The sequence below is a fragment of the Hemibagrus wyckioides genome, linkage group LG18 (assembly GCF_019097595.1).
Source record: "Hemibagrus wyckioides isolate EC202008001 linkage group LG18, SWU_Hwy_1.0, whole genome shotgun sequence".
Lineage (NCBI taxonomy): Eukaryota > Metazoa > Chordata > Actinopteri > Siluriformes > Bagridae > Hemibagrus > Hemibagrus wyckioides.
The window spans coordinates 10,994,496-11,017,939 of record NC_080727.1 but is presented as its reverse complement, the minus strand read 5'-3'; the positions used below and the strand labels follow the sequence as shown (position 1 = coordinate 11,017,939).

The window sequence follows — 23,444 nt, the reverse complement described above, 5'->3', positions numbered from 1 at the left end:
TGACTTTAAAGCTATTACTTATGTGATAATTATACGACAAATTCATTATAAATTCCCTTAAATCATGGAAGGGTGATTTAAATCTCTCTGTCTCTTTCTCGCCCTTTCTTACTCTCAGGTCTAGATCTGCCTTTTATGATGATGCCCCACCCCCTGTTGCCTGTCAGTCTGCCCCCTGCCTCTGTTGCCATGGCAATGAACCAGATGAACCACCTCAACACCATCGCCAACATGGCTGCTGCTGCACAGATGCACAGCCCCTTGTCCAGAGCTGGAGCATCCGTCATCAAGGTAGTGGTCGATGGCTGGCACATCCGTACACACACACATACACACAGACTCACACACAGACATACATATACTTTTTCTTCACTCTATGCGGTCACTAAGACCACATGGCACTAATCTTTATTTATTGGAGCATTAAGTTTAAGAGTCATTTTAAGAGTAAAGTCAGTGGGCTCTGTGTGTGTATGTGTGTGTCAGGAGTGTGTACAGGAAAGTCCATCTCCAGCTCCATCTCTGGAGGAAACCCCTCGTCCAGGCTCACAGCCCTCTTCCCACGCCAGCAGCAGTGTGTCCAGCTCTCCACATCCACATTCACAGAGCCCTGAGCACCTGGGTACATGCACACAAACACAAACACACATACACACACACACACACACACACACACAAAAACCAACCTTTCTGGGCTAAAACTGGTCACTCGCACATATTAACATCATCAACCAAACCAAAAAATATTGTCTTCTATCTAGCTCATAATACTGAATACTGTTGATACGCTCCCAGTCTCTGTATAAAACAGTTTCATCTTAGACGGTGCACATAAACGTCACACATACTTACTTTATACTTATATTTTGTAGTGCTGAATCCAGCTGATGGTGAGCTTGCAGACAGAGAGACTGGCATTAACATGAAGAAAATCATCAAAGAGAAAGGCAAGAAGGCGTGTGTGTGTGTGTGTGTTAAAGAACATACTTCACTGTGTGTAAAATATTGCTCATTCATGCAATTATGCCATCAGCCAAACAAGGGGCAGCAGCTCTATTTGTGGGTGTGTGTAGGTGTGTGTGTGTGTGTGTGTGCGGGTGGGTAAATACAGGTCAAGGACTACAGTTAAGGTTCACACCAAAAACCAGAATGGGTTACACTAAAAGATTCTCTAGGTTTTTTTCTCCCAGTTTTGTGTTACCTAAATCCGGCCCACCAGTCAGGTCTCTACTATCATAATACAGTTAGTAACTGAGGAGGCTGATGATGAACACGTGCACCATCCAAGACATGTGAAGCCAACGGGATCTTCTGCGTCACAGGGTGGGGAACACTCTCAGAGGAAAATGCTATCTGTCCTCATCTACATCTGAGCGCACAGATGCCCACAATTGGATAGTGTCATTATGATTGACAGGGGAGATTATGATATCCATAGAGCAAGTGGGGGGGGGGGTTTGTTTTATCAGTGTGCATAGGAACAGTTGCTTGTAAGTGAAGTGCTTCTTCTATGTAGTATGCAGATGTGTGTGTGTGTGTGTGTGTGCGTGTATGTGTGTGTGTGTGTGTGTGTGTGTGCGTGTATGTGTGTGTGTGTGTGTGTGTGTGTGTGTAACAGATGGCAGTCTCCACCTCACAGTTGCAGAACTGGGAGGAGATGGAGAAAATATGCCCCCAGGTACTCTTAAAGAGATTCAGTGTACACCTGGCCTGAGACCATATTTTATTAATACGTCTGGAAACGAATCTGTCCCAAACACACACACACACATACACACACACACACACTGTGTTGATGTTTACTAGAGAGCACAACACTACACTACAACTTTACTGCCAAGATTGGAAGAAATGAAAGACCAAATGAAGTGAAAGACCCACACAGACTGCTAATTCACCTGATTAAGCTTTCAAGGCATGTGTGTAGGACTAGAATATAAAGTGGTATTATTTTAGTCCGCTGCTCACCTATGACCAAGCATGGAAATAGGTGCAGCCGAAGGTTAAATGCATGCTTTAACTTTATAATTTAAATATCTGACACTAGTACATTTACTTCAAGATCAGACTCTAAAGAATAATGTTCTAGTTATTGATAGAAGTGTGATGTCTCAGTGTTCAAATGGTATTTAATCTAAGATAGCTTCACGCTAAGCTTTCACGTTAGAGTGACATTCCTGTATGAGCAGCTTATATATAGTCTATTTATTAAAATGTTATTCTCTTAGCGATGTATGTGCAAGCCTAGTCTTATCGTATTTACTTGTCAGAGGTTTTATTTAACGTACAAGTATTAGATTTAAAACTTAAGCTAGGAAACTATGTCTAATAACCATATAAGTCATACAAGTCATATTGTACCACACTCTCTTGCTGAAGAACTACTGAGTATTTAGACATAAAATAATAAATCTGTTTATCACACAAAACACAAATATAAGATATATATAGAAAATAAAACAAAACAGAACTTACAGAGCCAGTGGATAGCGTCACAGATCACCTGGGTGGTAAATTGTACATTTGTCCTGACATTGTACAAGGCATACTTTTTTATACCCCTGAGTCTCTTTGACATGGATAATGGACAGAGTACCAAATGGAAGGGACACAATGTATTTTATGGCAAGACGGACCCCCAGCCGGATAGCTCACCCTAGGGAACTGTATGTTAATTGTGTTCCTGAGACTTTAATGTAATCTAAGGTTCCAGGTATGTGAAACAAAGGCAAAAGGTCCTATTTACAGACCAGGAGGTCCCTGTATCTGTGGGTACATTGCAACATAAACCGTAAATGGTGTTAGCTAAACTTATATTGCATATGAGTAATATTATTTTATATATTTATTCATAATATTATGTTATATGACAACCACATTGTTCACCTTGAAAAAGCATGACCTGTTTAGTTCACGTGGTCTCTCTGACCCATGTTTCTGACCACTGAGACCGTTTACATATCTACTATGTGTAAACATGCACATGCAGGCCTTTTCATGCCTTTCTAATTTTTTTATGATGTTCTTCTACTAGGATTTGCCCTGTAAAGATCTACTCTAGTGCTTTTCCTGATCGACTTCTAATACTGTAAGTGTGTCTCTGTGACAGAGATCATTTAACATGAAAAGGCCATGAGCTGAACTCATTACAGCTTTACAGTGAATATTAAACACTATTCACCTATGTGTGTGTGTGTGTGTGTTTGTGTGTGTGTGAGTGGGTGTGGGTGCATGCATGCGTGTGTTGGTGATGATAAACAAAGTGACTTGGTGGTGCATGGTGATAAATTGCCAAGCCCGAGGCCAGGAGCACCTTGTTTCAGCAGGACTCTGGCAAGTGAACCCCTCTCCACCTCTCCATAAATCACTTTGTGCCCCCCAACACACACACACACACACACATACACACACAGACACACACACACAGACACATACACACACACACACTCACAAATACACACACATGCTATCTCTCCCTCCCTCTCTCTCTCTCTCTCTCTCTCTCTCACACACACATACACACACACTCAAATTCTGTGTGTCTGCTCACTACAGGTCTAGCACTAATGGTAGCTACACTCGCTGCAAGCAAGGTTTCTACCCTTTCCCCAATCTCTCTTCTGTGACAGACAGAGGGTGCTCTGATCTAATTTAGGCTTGACTTCTTCTACCTCCTAGAAGTCATTGGGGGTGTTATGCTGATACATCAATATGGCTGTGTGTTTTGATCAGGAACTTAAATCTTAATAAATTTATATCTGAAATAAATAAATGGTGCGATTGAGCTTATATAGCTATAGTTATAAACACTGACATGACCCAGCTCCAGATAAAATGCATAAAATATTATGTAATCTGAGAAAACTAAGAAAACAGCACTCATATAGTTTGGGTAATCTGGAGAGGAATAGAAGGTAAAAAGAACAGAAGTTAAAAAGAATCATTTTAACAAATATTTTTTTAAATAAACTTGCAGCTTCCTGATCCAAATTGCTTGGAGTTTTATCTGTAATTCTATATTTGGTCACTTTTCTGATTTTCATGCTTATTAATATATGGGAATTACCAAGTATAAACTTGGTAATTCATTGGTGATTTTAATTAGGTATCTTTGCGCCAGAAAATCATTAAATAAATAGAATAGGACTCTGGACCACAGCAGTGGAATTGTGCATCCTGGATTTAATATGGGTTTATTTGAAAACATAAAGTTTGTAGCTAGTTATACTCTAAATGTTTTATAGTACACTGTATTCCCTGACACATGCTCCCGTCAGTCCCAGACTGTCTATACTAGATTTAGTCTTTCAGACATCCTGCCATAGAGTGAACTAATGTTCCTGTTATTAAGCACTAAACTTCTGCAGGCAGTTAATCGGAAATGAATGCCAGCAGCTTTTTAAACATTAGCCATTATTTAAAGGTCCATGTGAATGTTTGCCTTTCATCTGCATGGAACTTGGAATCTGGAAAGTTGCTTTCTTGCAAAACATACAAGTTGTAAACCTTGCAGGAGATCTAAGGCCCGCTTTTCTAACATCTCCTTTCATCATACAATGACAGAGAGCCACTCAGGCATGGAGTAGTTAAAGGACATCTGTAGTGGATAAATTATTCAGGAAATGCCATATTGTGTAGGTTTATGTAAACAGTAGCACTAAAAACAGGTTCCACACTCATGTACTTTCAGGAGAAAGTAAAATAGATATTAAATAAGACTTGCCGTTGGCCATAAGCAGGCCACATTAAACTGCAGTGCATTTTGCCGTATTATTTGTGTTTTACCTTACTGTTGGAAGAACTGTGGGCATCATATTTTCCAGTAGGAAAAAAGTCAAGTGCTTCTGGTCCAGTTTGTTTGCTAATGTATACGGCTTAATTTGATGTGGTGTGCAGTGGTCACAGGAGTACTTAGGGAGGAGAGAGAGACTATAATGTGTTATTCTGCACACTCCATATTTGCCTGTCCAGTTTTCCACAGAGCAAGATAATAATGTGGCATCTGGTTACAATCAATGTTTCCCTCCTACCATTATGAAATTAGCCACACGGAAATTATTTGAAATGGCCTGTAATGATTTCTGATAGAAATTTGCGCCATTGTTTCACCCTTTGAGATAAGCGAACCGGTAAATCAGTATCAGTCAAAACAAGCACACATTTACGAATAAATTCCCCCGGGGCCAAAAAAAAAACCCAAACACTTTACCTCATTCGTTCATTCAGGATCTAGATCCTTAAGCTCTGATTTAGAACTGGCTATTGACTATGTTTTGGCTGGGAACCTAGCTATAGTACATTTGCTACGGATGAAGTCCTGTGTACCTTGTTTTTTGAGCTGTATATTTTCCCTCATTATATTGTTTGTTTATTCCACAGCACTTCCCTCAGTTTGTGGGCAAAAAGAAGTGTTTGAAGACCCTTTGTGATCATTAGCTTGATTGCTGTTCTAAGCGTGTTTGGGGTGGTTTTAATTAAACCGTAGCTGGGTGTGCCAGGCCCTGGGGAGAAAGCTTTGGCTGCAAGGTTTTGAAGGCTTTCTCCTCTTAGAAAAAGGTATCAGATGAGAAACATCAATGCTATGATAGGGAAAGTTACTGTTACAGTTGCCAATTTAGGGCAAGGTTAGTGCAGCTGAAAGTCACCCTACATAGACATTTTTGGATGAGAAAGCTGGTGATAAATGAGTGCTTGCTCTGCCTCACTGCCCCCTTTTTTTCTTTCTGTGTGTGTGTGTGTGTGTGTGTGTATGTGAAATAAAGACAGGTGCTTGTTCTACCCTGCTGCTGGGGATATAGTCTTTAAGAGTTTCTCATCAATATCACACGAGACAGTAAAGAACACTTTAGCATGTAGACCATTGTCTTTACTTGCATCTCTATATATTTTTTCTACAACTGCTTCATGCTTGCTCTTAGTCTTTGTCTCTGTCAGTTTGGATGATTTGGGCTTTTTTACATAAATAAATAAATGAATTTAAATCTTAAATGTTAAACAATCATCTTGCTTGAATGAGGACACTACATTAGGACACTACATTAATTCCTACAGTAGATGCCTTGTTCAGACTTGGTATCATCTAGCTCTGGTGATACAGTCATAGGTGGACATATGAGATAGATAGGAATTCACATTTGGTATTTTCATGTGTATCGAATGTGTCTCCATTTATCACTTGTTTTGCATGTCGTCAGTAGCAGGGTTGCTAAATATACCAACTAGATATACCACTTAAAGATTAGGCCTGAAATTCTCATCAACACTAAAATCAAATAAAGTGATTCTATTTAGCTGTCAGATGTGATTTTATTAATTAAAACTGTCAGATGCTTAGATCATTTGATAAAAGCTTGACTCATATAAAAGCTGCTCAGCTAATTATGTCTTATGCTTTTAACAATCACACACGACAAGATGAACATAAAAATAAATAGAAAATAAAGTGCATACATAAATTTAGTCATATCCTTCACAAACACAGCTGTAATAAATGTGATCACAGTACACAGAATGTAAATATTAAAGAACTTAAATATACTGTCATATGCTGCCAGTTATTAAATATATAATAATAGCGTACATATATTGCAGACAACTTATAGCTTATATTCTGTGCTTCCAGCAGATTGGCTCATACCTGACATTTATTGTGCTTGTTGACTATTTGTTCTAGACATTAATATTTTGTCAAATGGTATAATGTTTCCTTTTACTGTTTTCCTCTGTCTGCTCAATGCAAACCCAAAATCTGCCCTTTCCATCTCATCAAGACTTATTAAGGCAAAATGAATTGTAATATTCAAAATAAACATCAAAAGGTACTTAGACACTTTTTGGGCTTAAATTACTTGTAAAATGTATTATTACACTCAGTATAATATCTCATAATGTATATTATCTTGTAATATAGATCCATTCACTGACACATTTATAGAGGTTGTGAACAAGAAGCATGTATATGATTAAAGGCTGTGTGGATGGTATACATAATAAAATGTGTGTAAAATACCACCAACCAAAAAGATCAACTTACATGTTGATTACATGTATCCCCACTATGGCTGTACACCTCAAAATTTCATAACTGTTCACCTTTACCTGAGATGAATATTAATACTGCTGGTCATCCAAGGTGATTCATCCCCACGTCATGATCTTGTGATATCCCTGGATCACTCTGATCTTCCTTTTGGTCAATGTTCTTGAGGTAACCATGGATAATCAACTGTCCTTTTCCTCACTTATTGCTAATTTGACACACTCATGTCAGTTTCTTCTTTACTTCATCAGAAGGATTCGGCCATTTTTATCCACACAGTCCACTCAGGCGCATGTTCAGTCTCTTGTCATTTGGACTGCTGCATCTCTCTACAGGCAGGTCTACTTCTGAACACAATTCAACCTCTGCAGAATGATCCACAATGCAAATTCCCTAGACGTCCAAACAGCTGAGTCACTGGTTGTCATAAAACGATGGGTGAAGAACTCCTCTTCCTAAAATACTCAAATTAGTGCATACTTACATTTTTCTGGTTATTTAAAAAAATACTTTATTTCCTCCCAGCAGAGTTTTAGACTGATGGTTTCCTTAGTCTGTGTCCTAGTGAACCAGTATGAATGTACTCATTCAAAGCACTTTTGTATGTCGCTCTGGAAAAGGATGTCTGCCAAATGCCATAAATCTAAATGTAAATGTAATACAGGTCTGAACACAGCCTTAGACTAAACAGCTTGACCTGTTTTTACTAAACAAGCAACATTCTAATTCTAATAACACAAAGCCTGCCATGTTTTCCACTTTCTTGCTGAATCCTTCTCTCCCATGGGTTACCTGAATCATCCTGATCCAGTGCTGCTGTGCACAGGTTAACAAGCTGAAGTGTGTTGACCCAGTATTCCTCTCATTTAATATTCTGCATGCTACTACATCCCAAGCTTAATTGGCAGACAGGAACACTCATTAGGCCTTATTTTCATCTCTGCATAGTCATTATTGGTGATTGGAGTGGCAAGTGGGCAAGTTGTTGCCTTTTTCCATTTGTTTACTTATTCATTTATTTATGGGCATATTTATTCATTTAATGTACTCTTTCTTGTATGGCCCATATCAGGTACAGATCTGGCTGGTGTGTTCTGCTTGTTCTATGCCTATCAGTCATTGTTCCTTAAGACTTGTGGAAGTATGAAAGTTTGGCCATTTTCTAGTTCATCATGTGCCAGATTACTTCCACTTTTACATTTATTCAGAATGGATGGACAATCATATTAATGTAAAATATAACATTTTAATGGTTCACTGTGTGGGTTTATCTGTAATTATTCTCCAGAGCATAAAATGTATAAACATTCAATATTGGCCAAGATGTTCAACTAAAACATTACTATAATTTTTTTTAAGAAAACTATCAAGACATATATTTTTGACACTGTATATTAATTTAGTTTATGTGCAAAAGACTTCTGAAATCTTTAATTTGTTCTGAATGTGTTCAGATGGATTTCTCCTGGCCATGGCTCATGTTCTTACCAAATTTTATAGTGATGATTTCCAAGTTGCTCAGAAATAGCCACAGCAACTAAAACAAAGAGTTATGAGTCTCTGAAAAATCTCACGTCGCAAACCATACTCATTCTGGAGACTTTACTGCTGACTTTGGTCTACAACAGAAATGTTTGAGCCAGATTTGTGTAGTATGCATTTGGCCTAGTGGCTCACCTACATAACATGTCTATACTCTTCCCTGCAGGTCCAAAGATCAATTTAGTGGCACTTTTATGGCACATCCTGCATACTGTAGACACAGCATGCTCTTCATTTACATTCCAGTGATCTTGTCTCCCAGGCCTCTGTGCAATTTAGTCTGTGGCCAGGCCTTGTGCACAGCAGTTAAAATATAATAAACGCTAACCTCCCCCCTGCTCACATCCCTTTCCCAGCCACATTTTGCTGCACTTTTTATTGCCATGCTTTCATCTCATTTTTTCTAGGGGCCAGGGGTAAGCAGGGACTTAAATAATGAACAATTGGCTATTCCAGTATAATTTAACTCATTTAGTGCTTCCCGACCTTTAGTGTGTTTCCTTTTTTCAAGAGGGAAATCTGCCGTCTTTAATGGAGTTGGTACTCCTGAGACTCACAGTTCTCATTTTTGGGATTTGAGCCCTAGTGATTATTTGAAGAGGGAGATTAAGAGGTGAACAGATATGAGTTGTAGTTCAGCAAGACACTATAATTGTACTTGAGTTTGTTTGCTGGACTCTTCTTGTGATTACGCAAAGCCTGAGTGCTGTTTTTGAACCTAATGGGTTAATCTGAGCTTAGTGAATGTGATGCCCCGGTAGGCTTCTTACCAAAAAAGAGCAGTTGGTGTGTGTGTGCGCGTATTCCTGCAGCTTGCCAGTCCTTGGTGATTGGAGTGTGTCTCCTAGCTATAAATACCACACAGACATTTGGATTCCCTTCGTTTAGGAGTCCCCTGGTAAATGTTGTCAACTGCAGCCATCTTGTTGGGAATAAATATGGTAAATATGGAGTTGGCAGAGCAAAGTACACTCTCTGTCTCTGTCTTTGTCTCTGTCTCTCTCTCTCTCTCTCTCTCTCTCACACACACACACACACAGGCTACCTGCCTGTGCCTCCTGTCAAGTGAATTAGGGTTCCATCAGAGATTATTTGCCAGCTTTGATGCTACTCTCCTTTGACCTCATTCATATTGCTTCAGGTTTTGTATGGTATTTGAGTTTAATTCTAAACAAGAGCAATTCATAAGAGCACAGTTTTTCATGTCTCTGGTCAGATCACATACAGTATGGGTAATGAGTTATTTATTAAATCGAATTTCCTATTGCAAAACATATAGGAGCATATACATAGGGACATACTACTGAACCTGAAACTAATAATTCTTAACTTTATATAGATGGTCGCAATAAACACTTATCTGCTTCTTAGTTAGTTCTAGTTTGACATTGCAATTAATGCATGACAATTTATAGGCCTCACATCAAGAACTCAAATAATTAGCCATTGCCCATCTTTTAACATTTATTCAGGCAATTAGGATGATTACTAGAGTGCCTTGATCTGGATATGTAAATCACCATGTAAACAAACCTGTGTGTGTGTATGTGTGTGTGTGTGGTTGTGCACCTGAAAAAAAAAAAAAACACTGCAGCAAAAGCCTGGGCTTAATTATTCCCTAATTGGAGCCCTCTGAATATTCAGGAGTTGTCCTTTAAACACATGTACAAAATAAAAAACAACAAATAGACTATGTAAGGGCAACAAAATCATGGAGTATCAGTTCAGAGTAACTACAGCTCTCATAGTCACTGGTGCTTCCCAGCATCTGTTCCTCCATCTGGAACCCAGGGAAGATCCACCTTCTCTGAAAAGGCTTACATCATGTCAAGTATTTTTCTAAAGGATAGAAGATACAGAGAGATGCCGGGAAAAAAATGGTGGAGTAAGCAAACTAACTGTATACGTTGTCATCCTGAAATCTTCAGCTACATCTGTCTCTCTCTGGGTGTTTTAGAGGAGCTAGAGGAAACACTACTTAAAAAGGTGAAAACCCTGCTTTTAATCTAGGTTACATATCAAAGAGGTGTTGTGTTGAAGGCCAGGTGCACTAACATAAAATTGATGCCGCATTGTTTGGGCATTATTTATATATCTCTATATTTATGAAGACTTAAAGTCGTTTAATAATGAGGACTATTACATCTGCACGACCTAACATAACGAGAAAATAGAGTTCTTACTCTCTCTCTCTCTCTCGCCCTCTCTTTTTCTCTCTCAAACACACACACATACAGTGTACCGTTATTTGTGCATGTTATGGTTGTGGCGACGGCAGAGAGAACAGGGGTACTTTGTAAATGTCACAGGCTGAGGACTCTTCCTGCACTTTGTAGGACAGAATAAAATGAATTGAAGTGTGTGCTATCAACTGCTGCAGCAAGATAAATCTGTCATTTAAATGGAACTTGCAATTAGGTGTGCAAGAGGCCAGCAGGAGGCCAGGGCTTTTAAAAGCACACCACCATTAACCTCTTTTCTGCTAACCCAGCAATGGAATTTTGTACAACAAAGGCTGATGAATCAGTGTTAGTTAGGTTTACATAGAACTCCAAATTGCATAATAGAGGGACATGGAGGGAAAAACATGACATGACATTTAACCCAGTCATTAATACTCACATTGTTTAGACTTCTTTTATGAAGGTTAGAACACAGTTGAACAGCAGATGAAGGTAGATATACAGTAAGTGCAAACACCTTTGCTTGTGATCTTTAAACAATGTTATGGCTAAACTCACATTGTGATCTCACAATTCACCTCACACCTTTGACCCCTGGGGCCTTCACCCCTTTTCTCACCCAATCCCTCTCCCTTTTATTCTTTCCAACCTGCCCCACTCTCTCAATCTCCCTCTGCTTCACACTCTCTCCACATGACCTTGATCTGCTGCTCACCACTTTCAGGCCACAGCAAAAACTTAATCACACAATGTCAAAGCGTTAGGGGAGAAGGGGGAAGAATTTTTCCCTCATCTTCTTCTTATTCCCCTCCTCTGTTTCTACTCTGATGCTCTTTTACTATAGCGAAAGAAGGGGAAAATTTATAGCTGTAGAGACAGGTGGGGAGATGAACAATGGGCCAAATGAAGAGCAGGGTTATCTGGCGGGGAAATCAATGTGACCCGTGATACACTGCTATCACAATTCCCTACCTTCCTGTCCTATTTGTCTTATCCAAGAAGGCCCACAGACCCCAGACAGATTAGCCCAAGTGAATCACAGCTCCTCCATCTCCATTACTTGCTTTCTTTCAATTTTTTTGTGCTTTAATTCTCTACTCTTGCCCCTCTTCTATGTCTGTCCAACATCTCAATCTACTGGGGTGGGGGGTGCTAGTGGTAATAGGGAAAGTGTGTTGTATAGGGAAAGTGTGTGTTATAGTAAAAGATTAACTGTCCTATTGGGGTTTAGACACATGGTCACACAGTTCCTCTGATAAATACACACTGCTTTCTTCACTGGGTTATCTTTTCTATTCTACTACTGATTGATGTCTTCACATTTCAAAAAACCACTCTGGTCTCAGTTGATTTATCCTCTTTCAGTGTTCTCTTTTATAGCAAATACTAAGAGTGTGTGTACAACAGTAAGTGGGGGTTAAATAGTACAATATTCTACAATACAGAGAGTAAAAACATGAAATGCACACTCAACATTTTTACAATGAATCTTACAGAACCAAGCAAAAATGACCATGAACTAAATATAAATATAAACTAAATATACAGTTTTAAATATAAATAGATTATTTTTCCATAGTAATGTAATTTCAGTTGCATCTTCTGCTCACATTTAAAATGTTTATTGACGGAATTTGGCCACTGCCATTGTAGATGAGTTTCGGGTAAACTGGGTTAGCATACATCATTTTTATTAAAGTTTTCCATACATAGAAACGTGTAGAGACTTAAATGCTTGTTGGTTATAATTACTCATATTCTCAGTTGCAAGGAGAATATGGAAATCAAGGACATTTTTAACCTTTTAACTCTTTAAATCATTGCTATGTTTGTGTTTTTCTCTCAGATGAAGCTCAGATAGCTTTGCCCCTACTGAAGTCAGGTTTTGAGAAGCTTCCTCTGGGTGCACAGACTCTTCCTCCAGGCTTTCCCACGCCATTCCTCTTTACTGAGGGCCTCTCCTCTGTTGAAACATTGCTCACCAACATCCAGGTATGGCTGCTCTTTGTCTATATGATGGTTCATACTTGTGCAGTGGCTGTTGTACTGTAATTTGAGTATATAGTCTACACAGTAGTGTTTTATAAGTCCACACAGTTTTTATTATAGTGATCCTCTCACAAGCGTGATTATTTTACTTGATCAATACAACCACAAATAACACATTGAATTTTAATAAAAGAATAACAAAACATACAATAGTTTTTGCTATACACAAGTAGTCCTTGGGTTTGAGATCAAAAGTTGACTATAGGACAATAGATCAGAATTGATTTATTACACTGCTGCCACATGACTGGCTAATTAGATAACTGCATGATTGTTTACGTTTTTAAATTTTGCTATATGTTAAATGTGGTGTGTTTTGTGCAGGGCCTGTTAAAGGTGGCAGTGGACAATGCACGTGTACAGGAGAAACAGGTGCAACAGGAGAGGAAAGAGCTCAAGCTGGAGCTGTACAGAGAACGAGAAATGAGAGAGAGCCTGGAGAGGCAGCTTACTACTGAGCTTCACAGCCGAGGTACATAAAACGCAAAAAATGTATTGGTGTATTTTTTCTATTATTCTTAATTTGGGGGACAAATGTCTAAATTAAATATAATACACAATGAGTCTCATGTTTGGAAGCAAACAATTTGATTAGAGATTAAGGTGTCTGAGGCAGTTAGTGAAAGTCTCAATGGAAAGCCTATTAACATAGTAACACTAGTCTTTGATTGTATCATACCAATTCAAGGAAAAGAGCTGAATATTAATTGAATAACTGTGCAGTTTTTTTATCTATATTTTTAGTATAGGAATTTTTAGGTATAGAAGGTATAAGTAAAATAGTAGCTGATAGAATGATCACTTTGTGCATTTAGAATAATCACAGGCTAATGTGTTAATTTAAGTAGCAATTACCTTCCTCTCTGTGACATACATATCTATATACTGCAGAATAATTGATGAATGAAAACAATGGCACCTGCAGAATGAAAGAACTAAACATCGATGGTGTGCTGCCAAAGGAATATCTCTAACAGTTGGATTTACCAACTGAGTTGACTGCTGCCAATTGCGCCAAGAAATTAAGCCAATTAGCCGTCTGGATAACAACTCAGACAATATGTATAAACACTTCAATAATTTCATAGCCACGGCTGTTGCCACCATGCAGATTATTCATATGCTATTAATGGTGCAGGAAATGAAGGATTTGGTAAATCAAATGCATGTAATTAGAGGTGTGTGAAAGAAGTGACGCTAGCAGAGGACAAAGATTTTGTGTGTGTGTGTGTGTGTGTGTGTGTGTGTGAGTGTGTGTGTGCGTACCCCAGTAGGTGGGTCAATCAAAGTGCTTTTTTAAAGAACTGTTAATTGCTGTGAAATAATATATTCACACACAAACACACACACACACACACACAAACACACAATTACTTCTCTGTACATTTGTTCAACAAGAATTGCATTAAGTTGATGGAGATCTTGTTAGATGTAGCAGTTCTTATGAACCAGCAGCCAACTGTAGTTTAGTGATTTTTATATTTCTGAACCATCAATTTTAAATGATTTTAAATATGTAGCACTTCAAGTGTTTATCTTTTCTTTGTTCTATTAATTTAATTTCTTCCTTAATTAACCACATTTAAACTGTGCTCATACTAAGAAGGTTAACAAGCTGAGAACGTAGTTACACTACAAGCTCCCACTGAAAGTTGTTGAAAATCCACTGGGCTCCACAGAATTGTGTCTCTAGTGATAATTGAGCACTTTCAACTTTCCAGGTGTAAATTTGCAAATTGTGTGCTACTGAAAAGTGGCAAATGTCACAGCAACACACATCTTCACGATTGTTCACACTTTATACCACTCACTCTCCTTCTTGCGTTCTCTCACTCCTCCTCAGCAACCATCCAGAAGCGTCTGAAGAAGGAGAAGAAGGTGAAGAGAAAACTGCAGGAAGCTCTGGATTTCGAGTCAAAGAGGAGAGAACAGGTGGAACAGGCCCTCAAACAAGCCACCTCTCCTGAGGGCCTCTGCATGAGTCTCAATGGTACGCCTCTTTCTTTGGTATCTCTCTTTATCTTGCCAACACTTTCACTTCAACGGTAAAACGCTGTCTGCAACCACTTTTTAAAAAAGACATTTTGTCTTAGAGGCCAACTTCCCATAGTTCTCACATTATCTAGCTGGAGTTGCTGCATGCAGCATCATAGTTCTGATCTGAAGATAATCTGATACATGGATTTAATTAAGGCACAGATAAAATAGGTTGTATATAGATACATTATTATCTCAAGATGGCACTGTGCTAGTGGCAGCTGGTTACAGCAGCTCCCATCTGTGGAGTCCTGTTTACTGTCTACATTAGGTGTTTCTACTACCGACTGTGGATATTTTCCTTTGGGATTAATAAAGTTATCTATCTCTCCATCTATCTGTACAGGACGTGTCTTACAATTATCCCACTGTTAAGTGTGGGCCATATTCAGAGCTGAGTTATGCAGTGCTAAATAAATTCCAAAATTGCCTTACAACAGATATGCCTGGTTTATACTACTGCACTGAAGCATATTTCTTGGTGTAGAGAAATGAGGTTACAGCCAAGCATGGTGCACCGAATCACACTGACATGCTAACTTACAGGCCTCTCCAAAGCTAGCAACATGACTTATGTGTATTTGGTGCTCTGTGTCAAACAGACTTCAGGCAAATTCTGATGGTGGGGATCTGTGTCCCTTCTTCTAGAGGTTATATGAAGAGTTTTATAGTAGTATTGCCTGTCGATCATTTTCAGTAAATAAATAAATGGTATAACTCTGCAGACAAAGAAATGATAAAACTATTAAATCTATATTATAATGTTTATCATTACGGTCATATTACAATACATCAGAACATACAACCACACGCAGACATGTCTTCAAAACTCTTAGGAAATCTTCTATCTGACCTTAATGCCCAATTCCAATCAAAAGGTTTTTAAAAATTATGCAAATCATCTACATGTAGTTCATGACTTGAAGGTTTTTCCTGAGGGAATGAAAATTAAGATTGTTTCAGTAGCATCTATAAATGCTGAAAAAACTGATTGTTTATGTGAATAAATTCCTAATTAATTAAAAGGGTCATATTTATGGGTCAAATAATGAAATCCTCAATTTTGACCTCATCTTCATCTTTTGATCTCAAACCCAAATGTCTGTGGTACAGCAATAAAAAAGTCTTCTGAAACTGAGTGATTACCTACATTGTGTTGGAAATATCTGAGAGATCCAATGGACTTTAGAAAACACCAGAAATAGTATTTATAATATAATCCCACCTATCAGGCCTCTAGACACTGAAACTTTTAAGTTCAGTATTTTATTTCATTTTATGATTTGATATGCTAACTGAATATTTTGTGAGCTAAATGCAGTGCAGTTGATAGTCTTGTAAAATTGGGATGCCATACAAAGTTTATTCAAATGGCAGCTCATCTGTTCTCAAAACACTGCGATGATGACTGACAGAATTACTGATAATGATTACATATGGTTCTCTAAGCATTTCAATTTTTTATTTCAACTTTTCAGAAATACTCTACAATTTGCTATAATTTAGTTCTCAAAAATAAATACAAGTTACAGTTCTTTAAAGTGAATTTTTGCACCCTGTTAGAGAGTCCTCACTTCCTGGTGCTTTGCTACTTCCTTTCTAGGACTGTATGCTCTGTTGCCATTCTCTTCCCATGTGAGTGAGCTCTATTCTCCTCTAATCTCCTGTCAAATCCATTGTACCACTCTCTCAGCCATTTTTCCTACTCTGTTTCTTTTCCTCTTCCCTCTTCTCTTTCTCATGTTTCCTTATCAATGCTGATATTGGTGTTTCCATATTAGTCTCCACTATTAGCGATACATTAGCATCATAATGCTAGAGGAGGAAATAGAGGCAGATGCTTATCATAAACGGTCTAAATGTGCACACATTTAAACCATTAAAAGAGGTAAACTGTTTTCCTAATTGCTTGTTGTCTTGATTTTACTTGTTTAATTGTGTTTATTTTGCTTGTTTAATCTTACCAGATGCAGAATGTGGACAGGGAAAGATTTGAAATTTTAAGTGTATGTGAACATCTGTAAGTGTTTTACAGAGTGCAGGGATAATAATTCACTATACGAATTCTTTAAGAGGGATATGCATTGTCTTTCAGCGGAGAGCTTGTGCGAAAGATGGTCCCTGTAATGAGAATATCCGCTGTTTCATCACATACACTATATGGCTAAATGTCTATAAATACCTGACCATCATAGCCATATGTTCTTCCCTTAAACTGTTGCTACAAATTTAGAAGCACAGAATTGAGTGGAATGTTTTCGTATGCTTTTTCGCATGACTAGAAGTAACAGGTCTAGCCTAAACCTGCTACTATTCTAGTAGAAAGCCATCACAGAAGAGTTGAGGCTTTTGTAACAGCAAGTTGAGAACAAGCTCAACTTATTGCCCATGGTTTGAACCGGATTTCCAACAAACACATGCTGTAATGGTCAGGTGTCTGCATACATTTGGACATATATTGTATATGTTCAAACAAATTTATCTACTGTGATCTATTCCCTTATGATTCCCTTGTGATCCATTGCTTTGATGATGGTGGTAGAGAGAGCTGTCTAACATGGCAGTCCAAACTCACCCCTCAGTGATTAGTTGGGCTGAGACAAAAAAATTGACATCATTTTCATCTTCATTAAAGCTTTCAGTGAGTCCTCATGATCTGTGGATGGGGTCGGGGCTCTCTTGGAAGACACCACACCCATCATGCTAGAAATGTTTCCTCATCATGAAATATGATCATGCAGAATAACGTTTTATTTTCAAAATATTTTTTTATTGATTTTTAGTGATATTTTATTGTCAGAATGACTTTGATTGGGGATTGTGTGTGCAGATAACAGAGGAGCAGTGCTTTTCTTTTTGGTGGTGTGGTTTGTTGAACAATTAGCAACGTTTGACAGTTTGCTGTGATTGGCTGGTTTCAGAAGCAGTGATACCAGAAGTGGAACCTGAGCATAATGGCAATCAGCAGGACTCAGCCATGCAAGGTAAGAACAGGCTGTGTATATCTAATGTCTGTGTGAGTAAGTTTAGTTTGCACTAGGTTTCTGCACACAGCAGTGATATGGAGATTCTGTTTTGATGTTTCATTGTGCTCAAAATGGTGATGACACAAAATTAACACTCATTTGGCTAATATGCATGGACTTGCAAATTATGCATTACATATAAAATATTAATATTAACACTGTGGCAACAGTAAGAAATGGATAATAATACAGTTAAATTATAAATCAGTTCAGTAATTGCTCCTACCTAGCTGTGGTATGTGTACATTGACAAGGCAAAGAAGACTGTTGATAGAGCATAAATGTGAGGATGGAGGTTTCGGTATTGAAAAAGCCATGTGCATCCCTAGCCTTACAGGTTCCTTCTTCCACTTCCTCAAAGCATCACCTATTCTCTCTTTGGGTCGTTTGAAAATGTTCTCCAATACAAAAGAGATATTACAAACACATTTTGTACTATGTGTCTATTTTATGGTATTGTCTGTGGTATTCTGCACATATTCCATCTGTGAACTTTCCAATCTTGGTCAAACTGCTAAATCTGCTAAAAAGTTCCATTTTAATTCAATTCAATTTTATCTTTATAGCAATTTTAACAATTGACAGTCTCAACACAAATTTATTGAAATTGATTAAAATTCCGAATAAAAATTACAATGTTTAAAATAAAATTTATATTTATCCCTGATGAGCAAGCTGAGGCAACAGTGGCAAGGAAAATCTCCCTGAGATTATATGAGAAAGAAACCTTGAGAGGAATCAGACTCAAAAGGGAACCCATTCTCATCTGGGTGACACAAGAGAGTGTGCTTATAAATAATGTCCTTTCTACAACTTTAGGGAGAGCTCATGCATTCATCTTCCCTGTTTCTGCTTTGGGTAAATTCCATGTAGTCTTGTCCAGAAACTTTGGAGATGCAGAAGAACATTATGCGTTATGATGCACAGTCCTGAAAAGCTGTGTAATGTAGTATTTTTCTGCCTTATTAAGACTGAAACTATAAGAACATCAAAGACTTTACTGATCTTAATTAGTCAGAAATTAAAATCTCTTCAGTCTATAAAGACTGCAGGCTTTGCACCAAGCCTTTGGTAAAAATGCCGTCAAATGCAAAGTGTTTGTGGATTAGGACATAGGAGTGGCTACCACCCTGTCACATTTATCCATTATGTCTAGCAAAAAATCTAATTAGGTCGAGTGTGCTGTCCAAACCATACCCCCTCCCAACTCTCCAGCATTTCCCCACCCCACCTCACCACATTTATCCATTACATCCAGCAAATATCTAATTAGCTCACACTTCACTCCCAAGTCGGACTTCACAGTTTTGCAAGCTTAGCACTGACAACTGATTTCATTAGGTTTGATTGTCCTTGCAGAGAGCCCACACGGCAAGCTAAAAGCTTTTTACGCTTTCTCAGGTTCCAGGCCAGTGTTGGCCCATTATGCCGACCTGTGCTCTTTCTAATTAATCAAGACAAGTGGCTTTAACAGCAAACTGCTGAACACAAAAGGTGTCCACTTTACAAGCCGATTAAGAGAAGTGCAGTGTGGCAAAGGTATCTAGAAGGGGTGTAGGGAAAAATTGAGAACAGAAAGTAATTAAAAAGGTGGACCAGGAGTGCTGAGGGCATATTGAGGCAGACTGTGTCCTCTGATGCCACCATCACAAGCTCAAATGAATGGGAAAACAATGCTGTTGTGCATCTCCAACTTTGGTAATGATGTGAAACTGTGCTCAAAACCATGAATGGCCTTCTCTGGCTACTCCAAACATATTGGATTATCAAGCATCAAATGAGACCTTTTTTATACCCATAGGTTTGCAAGCCACCAATTGACAGCATAAAAAAAATATGGGCTAGGAAAAGTTAAATTGCATCATAACAGGGTCATGTGCAGTAGAAGCAAAAAGGAGATGCGCTGGGGAGAAGACGGTACAGAGCAGTATGAATATGGGGTCAGTATGTGTGGAGGTTGTTTCTAAACAGGACTGCCCTCTCTTCCTCACACAAATCTATTTATGTGGCTCAAACTATCCTGATTTAGTCCTTGTGGAACCTCAGAAAGAGCCACATTTTTTTCTTTTCCAGTTTATAACATACCATATAAGGGGTTGCAGAATGTTTTTTTTTTATATAAATAATTTAACAGTAAACCTTTGCAAATAGTGCAGGATTTTGTATGTAACTTAAAGCAGAGATATCCAAAAAAAATGAAGTAAATGTATTCAACCCTTATTTTGAAAGATCTATATTCAGATGAAAATTAATTTTTTTTAAATCTTGTAGGAATAGTTTTAGAATGTATATGTATATATCAAAAAAGACAGAGATGAAAGAACAAATTATCATATCTGTTTAGCACCATTTTCTGAGACCAGTACAGTCAAGGAGGCTTGGGCTATAGACTTTAAAGCCAAAATATTGCCCATACATTTGACAAGAAAAATAACAAATAAGAAGATTTAGATTCAGTTCAGATTCGATAAACAAAGTAAAATGTAATATGTAATATCATAAATACTATAGTAAATAAGTTTGGTGCCCTGTAATTCCAGTGCAGTTAATGGATGTTAATTGCTATTTCTTTCAATGCCTTTTATTTGAGTAAGGTGTGTGCATGTGTATATGTGTGTGACCTGAGAAGGCCTATGTGATTACCATTAGCCTACATCAAGTAAAATCAGTTGGGGGAAAAAGGTTAACTTGTCTACATTACTTTGAGCAATTGTGAGTTTTTTGTCCGCAGTTTACTCTGACTACATGAAACTACAATGCAGAAGTTGAAATGGAGTTAATGGTATAGACTCACTTTTAAAATGGACTAAATTGCTTGTGTGTGTGTAAACTACGGCAAGGATGGGGGAAAATGTTGTGAGTGGTGAGGACAATTCTCATTGTCCCAATATGGGGCAAAAAGAAGTTATTAATAAATAGATGTCACAGCTTTACTTTCAGTTGGGAGGCCCAATGATTTAAATTTCTTCTTCTGCATCTGAACAAAACATATATTCATGAATTTATGTAGATATTGTTAACCACCTCTGTGGTGTCTAAATGTATTAAAAATGCTTAATGCCTGTAAATGTAAAGGTATTGTCTGGTGTTGTTAATCAGCTTTGTTGCTTTTATCTCTATATAATGAAAAATAACAAACTCACTATTATATAACAAGCTATCAACCCAAAACATCGATCAGTAAGAAACAAAATACAACAAAGGTTTTCTAACACACGATACAATTCTTCAAAATGTTTTTGAATCTTCGAAGGGCATTTAAAATGTGTATTCTAATAGTAATGTGAATAAGTTATCCCTTTTAATTTAAGAGAGACTATTGAGTATCTAGCCATGGACAGTAATTTATGAATGTATCATGTTCATCTACCTAAACTGAGCTGTTTGTATGTTAAATAACCCTGCTCCTGAGCAGGTCTGAGATTACAGACACCTTGTCTTAGCAAGAAGTTTTGATATGTATCTGGTAAAAAAACAAAACAAAAAAAAAAACAGAATCATTCAGTTACATCAGTAATCCATTTACAAACATTTGGACATGAATGTTCCAACAGGAATCCCTTCGCTCACCACTCAGTGATGCATTTTAATAGTTGTCATATGGCTCAATTAAGTTAATTTCACAGCATGATGGAAAGACATTTTCAATGTTTTCATGTGAGCACTTCTGTTAGTATGTTAGTTATCAGGCCTTATTATCAGGCCTTAGTTTGGCACTGGTACCCTGTGAATGACACAAATATGACGTCAAATGTTACAATATTATGCCAAATATACACCTAGGGTGAAGGCATTGAAATTAATTCGATTGTTGAAACTAATTGTTTAATAATTCATTTTTCAGTGGGTCAAAAGTTTTGCAGTTTTGCAAAAGATTTAACACCCACATCATGTAAAAGAAAACATGATTCATCAGACCAAACCAGCTTCCTCCATTGCTCATTGGTCTAGTTGTAATGCTCACCTGCTGATTGTAGGTGCTTCAGGTAGTGGACAGGGGTCAGCATGGACACTCTGACTGCAGTATGATGGCCACATGTGCAGAATTGATGTATCGATGCACTGTGTGTTTTTATATACACCTTTATATCATTTACTTTTTCAGCAATTTGTGCAACAGTAGCTCTTATTTGGATGCATCAATAAGCCTTGGGCACCTATGATTACCATGTCATTAGTTTACCAAATATCCTTCCTTGATGCCATTTTTGTAGCTACTACTAACAAGACTTACCATTTTGGAGATGCTCAGACCCATCCCCAGAAAAAAGTCTCATAGAACATCTCCCTTAGTACAATCATGCTGCTTACTGAGATGACATAATTAGTCAAGAGCTGTATTATACAACATCCAAGGGCTGTCGTAAAATCTTTGACGAAATGGGACTTACAGCAATGTGTGCACTTCCACTTAGCCATGGGAAGGTGTCCTCAACCAGACAGCAGCAACTGCAGCCTGTGGACATAGCCCGTCCAGGTTAAAATGGTTTTAGAAGGGCCTCCCTTTGGTTGTGAAGACTGATATGTTGGACAGAGGGCTAGGGCTGTTTTGTCCCAGGTGGTGGAGTGGGTGCCCCATGCTATACACCAGCTGGAAGTTCATGGTAAGGGAGACCAAGTACATTATGATCAAGAAGGAGTGTCTGGCTATTAAGTAGGCAGTCTTCACCCTCCAAGTGCTACCCACTGGGTTGCCCTTTAACACTCTGTTCTAACTACAACCCACTCCAATAGCTCCACCACATGAAGGATGTCCGCGTGGTCAACTTGTTGGTATATGCACATCTGCCATTTTGAGGTTTCAAGTTTCAAGTTTGAGGTGGTCCACGGCTTGAGGTACAGAAGGTTGTGGCAGATTATCTCTCTTGCCGGGGCTGGGTGGGGGGCTATGGGCAGATGAAGTATGTGACAGCAGGGGGATGGTTGATCATAACTGTGGATGAAGAGGAGTCAGGTCAGACCAGCAGCTAAAGTGTGATGCTTCTTACCTGTGTCTACTACTACAGATTTACTTATTTATGTCTCTTTGTGCTTTTAGTAGCCTGGCTTTTCTGGTACTGGTGTGAGAGAGAGTTCAATATGGCTGGCAAAGCCTGAGAGACACGCCTGAACACACACACACACAGGCAGTGAAGTGTGAACTCAATGGAGTGAAAGCTGCAAATCCAGGATGGACATGTTTCTGCTGAGCTCTGTTGTTTTGTTTTTTTGAAAGTGTTCTGAAAAACAAGCCCAGAGCTCAACTAACATTTCATTTGTCTCCTAAGTCTTCCTCCACACCTTCACATACCAGGTTCTACAGTCTATAATCAATTGTTTTAAAATTAACTTTGATGTGAATGAGGTAGATGCCCTCTACCTTTTGCCAAAAGAAATGTATGGTAACAAGAAATTTTGTTAAAATTGAGTTTGAATGTCTTTAGCCTAGGTGTGTGTTGGTTAGAAAGCATCTGGATTTAGTAGGAAATTTGTCTTGTGCTTGTCGCTCCAGACTTTGGGTGCACATTTGTTTACAATATTCACTAGGTCTTGCTCAGTAGCATGAGTACTTTTAGTAGCACACCATTC

The 23,444-nt window shown here is 38.2% G+C and overlaps 1 protein-coding gene across 3 annotated transcripts in view; it reads left to right on the top strand.

Annotated features, from left to right (window-relative positions):
* dacha (dachshund a) overlaps positions 1 to 23,444 on the top strand; it is a 108,024-nt gene that overhangs the window by 83,069 nt on the left and 1,511 nt on the right. Inside the window, exons 5-11 of one of the 3 annotated variants that reach the window (XM_058416111.1) lie at positions 119 to 291; positions 487 to 622; positions 873 to 947; positions 12,611 to 12,756; positions 13,138 to 13,285; positions 14,657 to 14,803; positions 17,775 to 17,834. In XM_058416111.1, the coding sequence (XP_058272094.1) occupies positions 119 to 291; positions 487 to 622; positions 873 to 947; positions 12,611 to 12,756; positions 13,138 to 13,285; positions 14,657 to 14,803; positions 17,775 to 17,834 (885 nt within the window). Of the gene's footprint in view, positions 1 to 118; positions 292 to 486; positions 623 to 872; positions 948 to 12,610; positions 12,757 to 13,137; positions 13,286 to 14,656; positions 14,804 to 17,771; positions 17,835 to 23,444 lie in introns of all 3 variants that reach the window. The other 2 variants (XM_058416110.1, XM_058416113.1) reach the window with 2 other exon arrangements.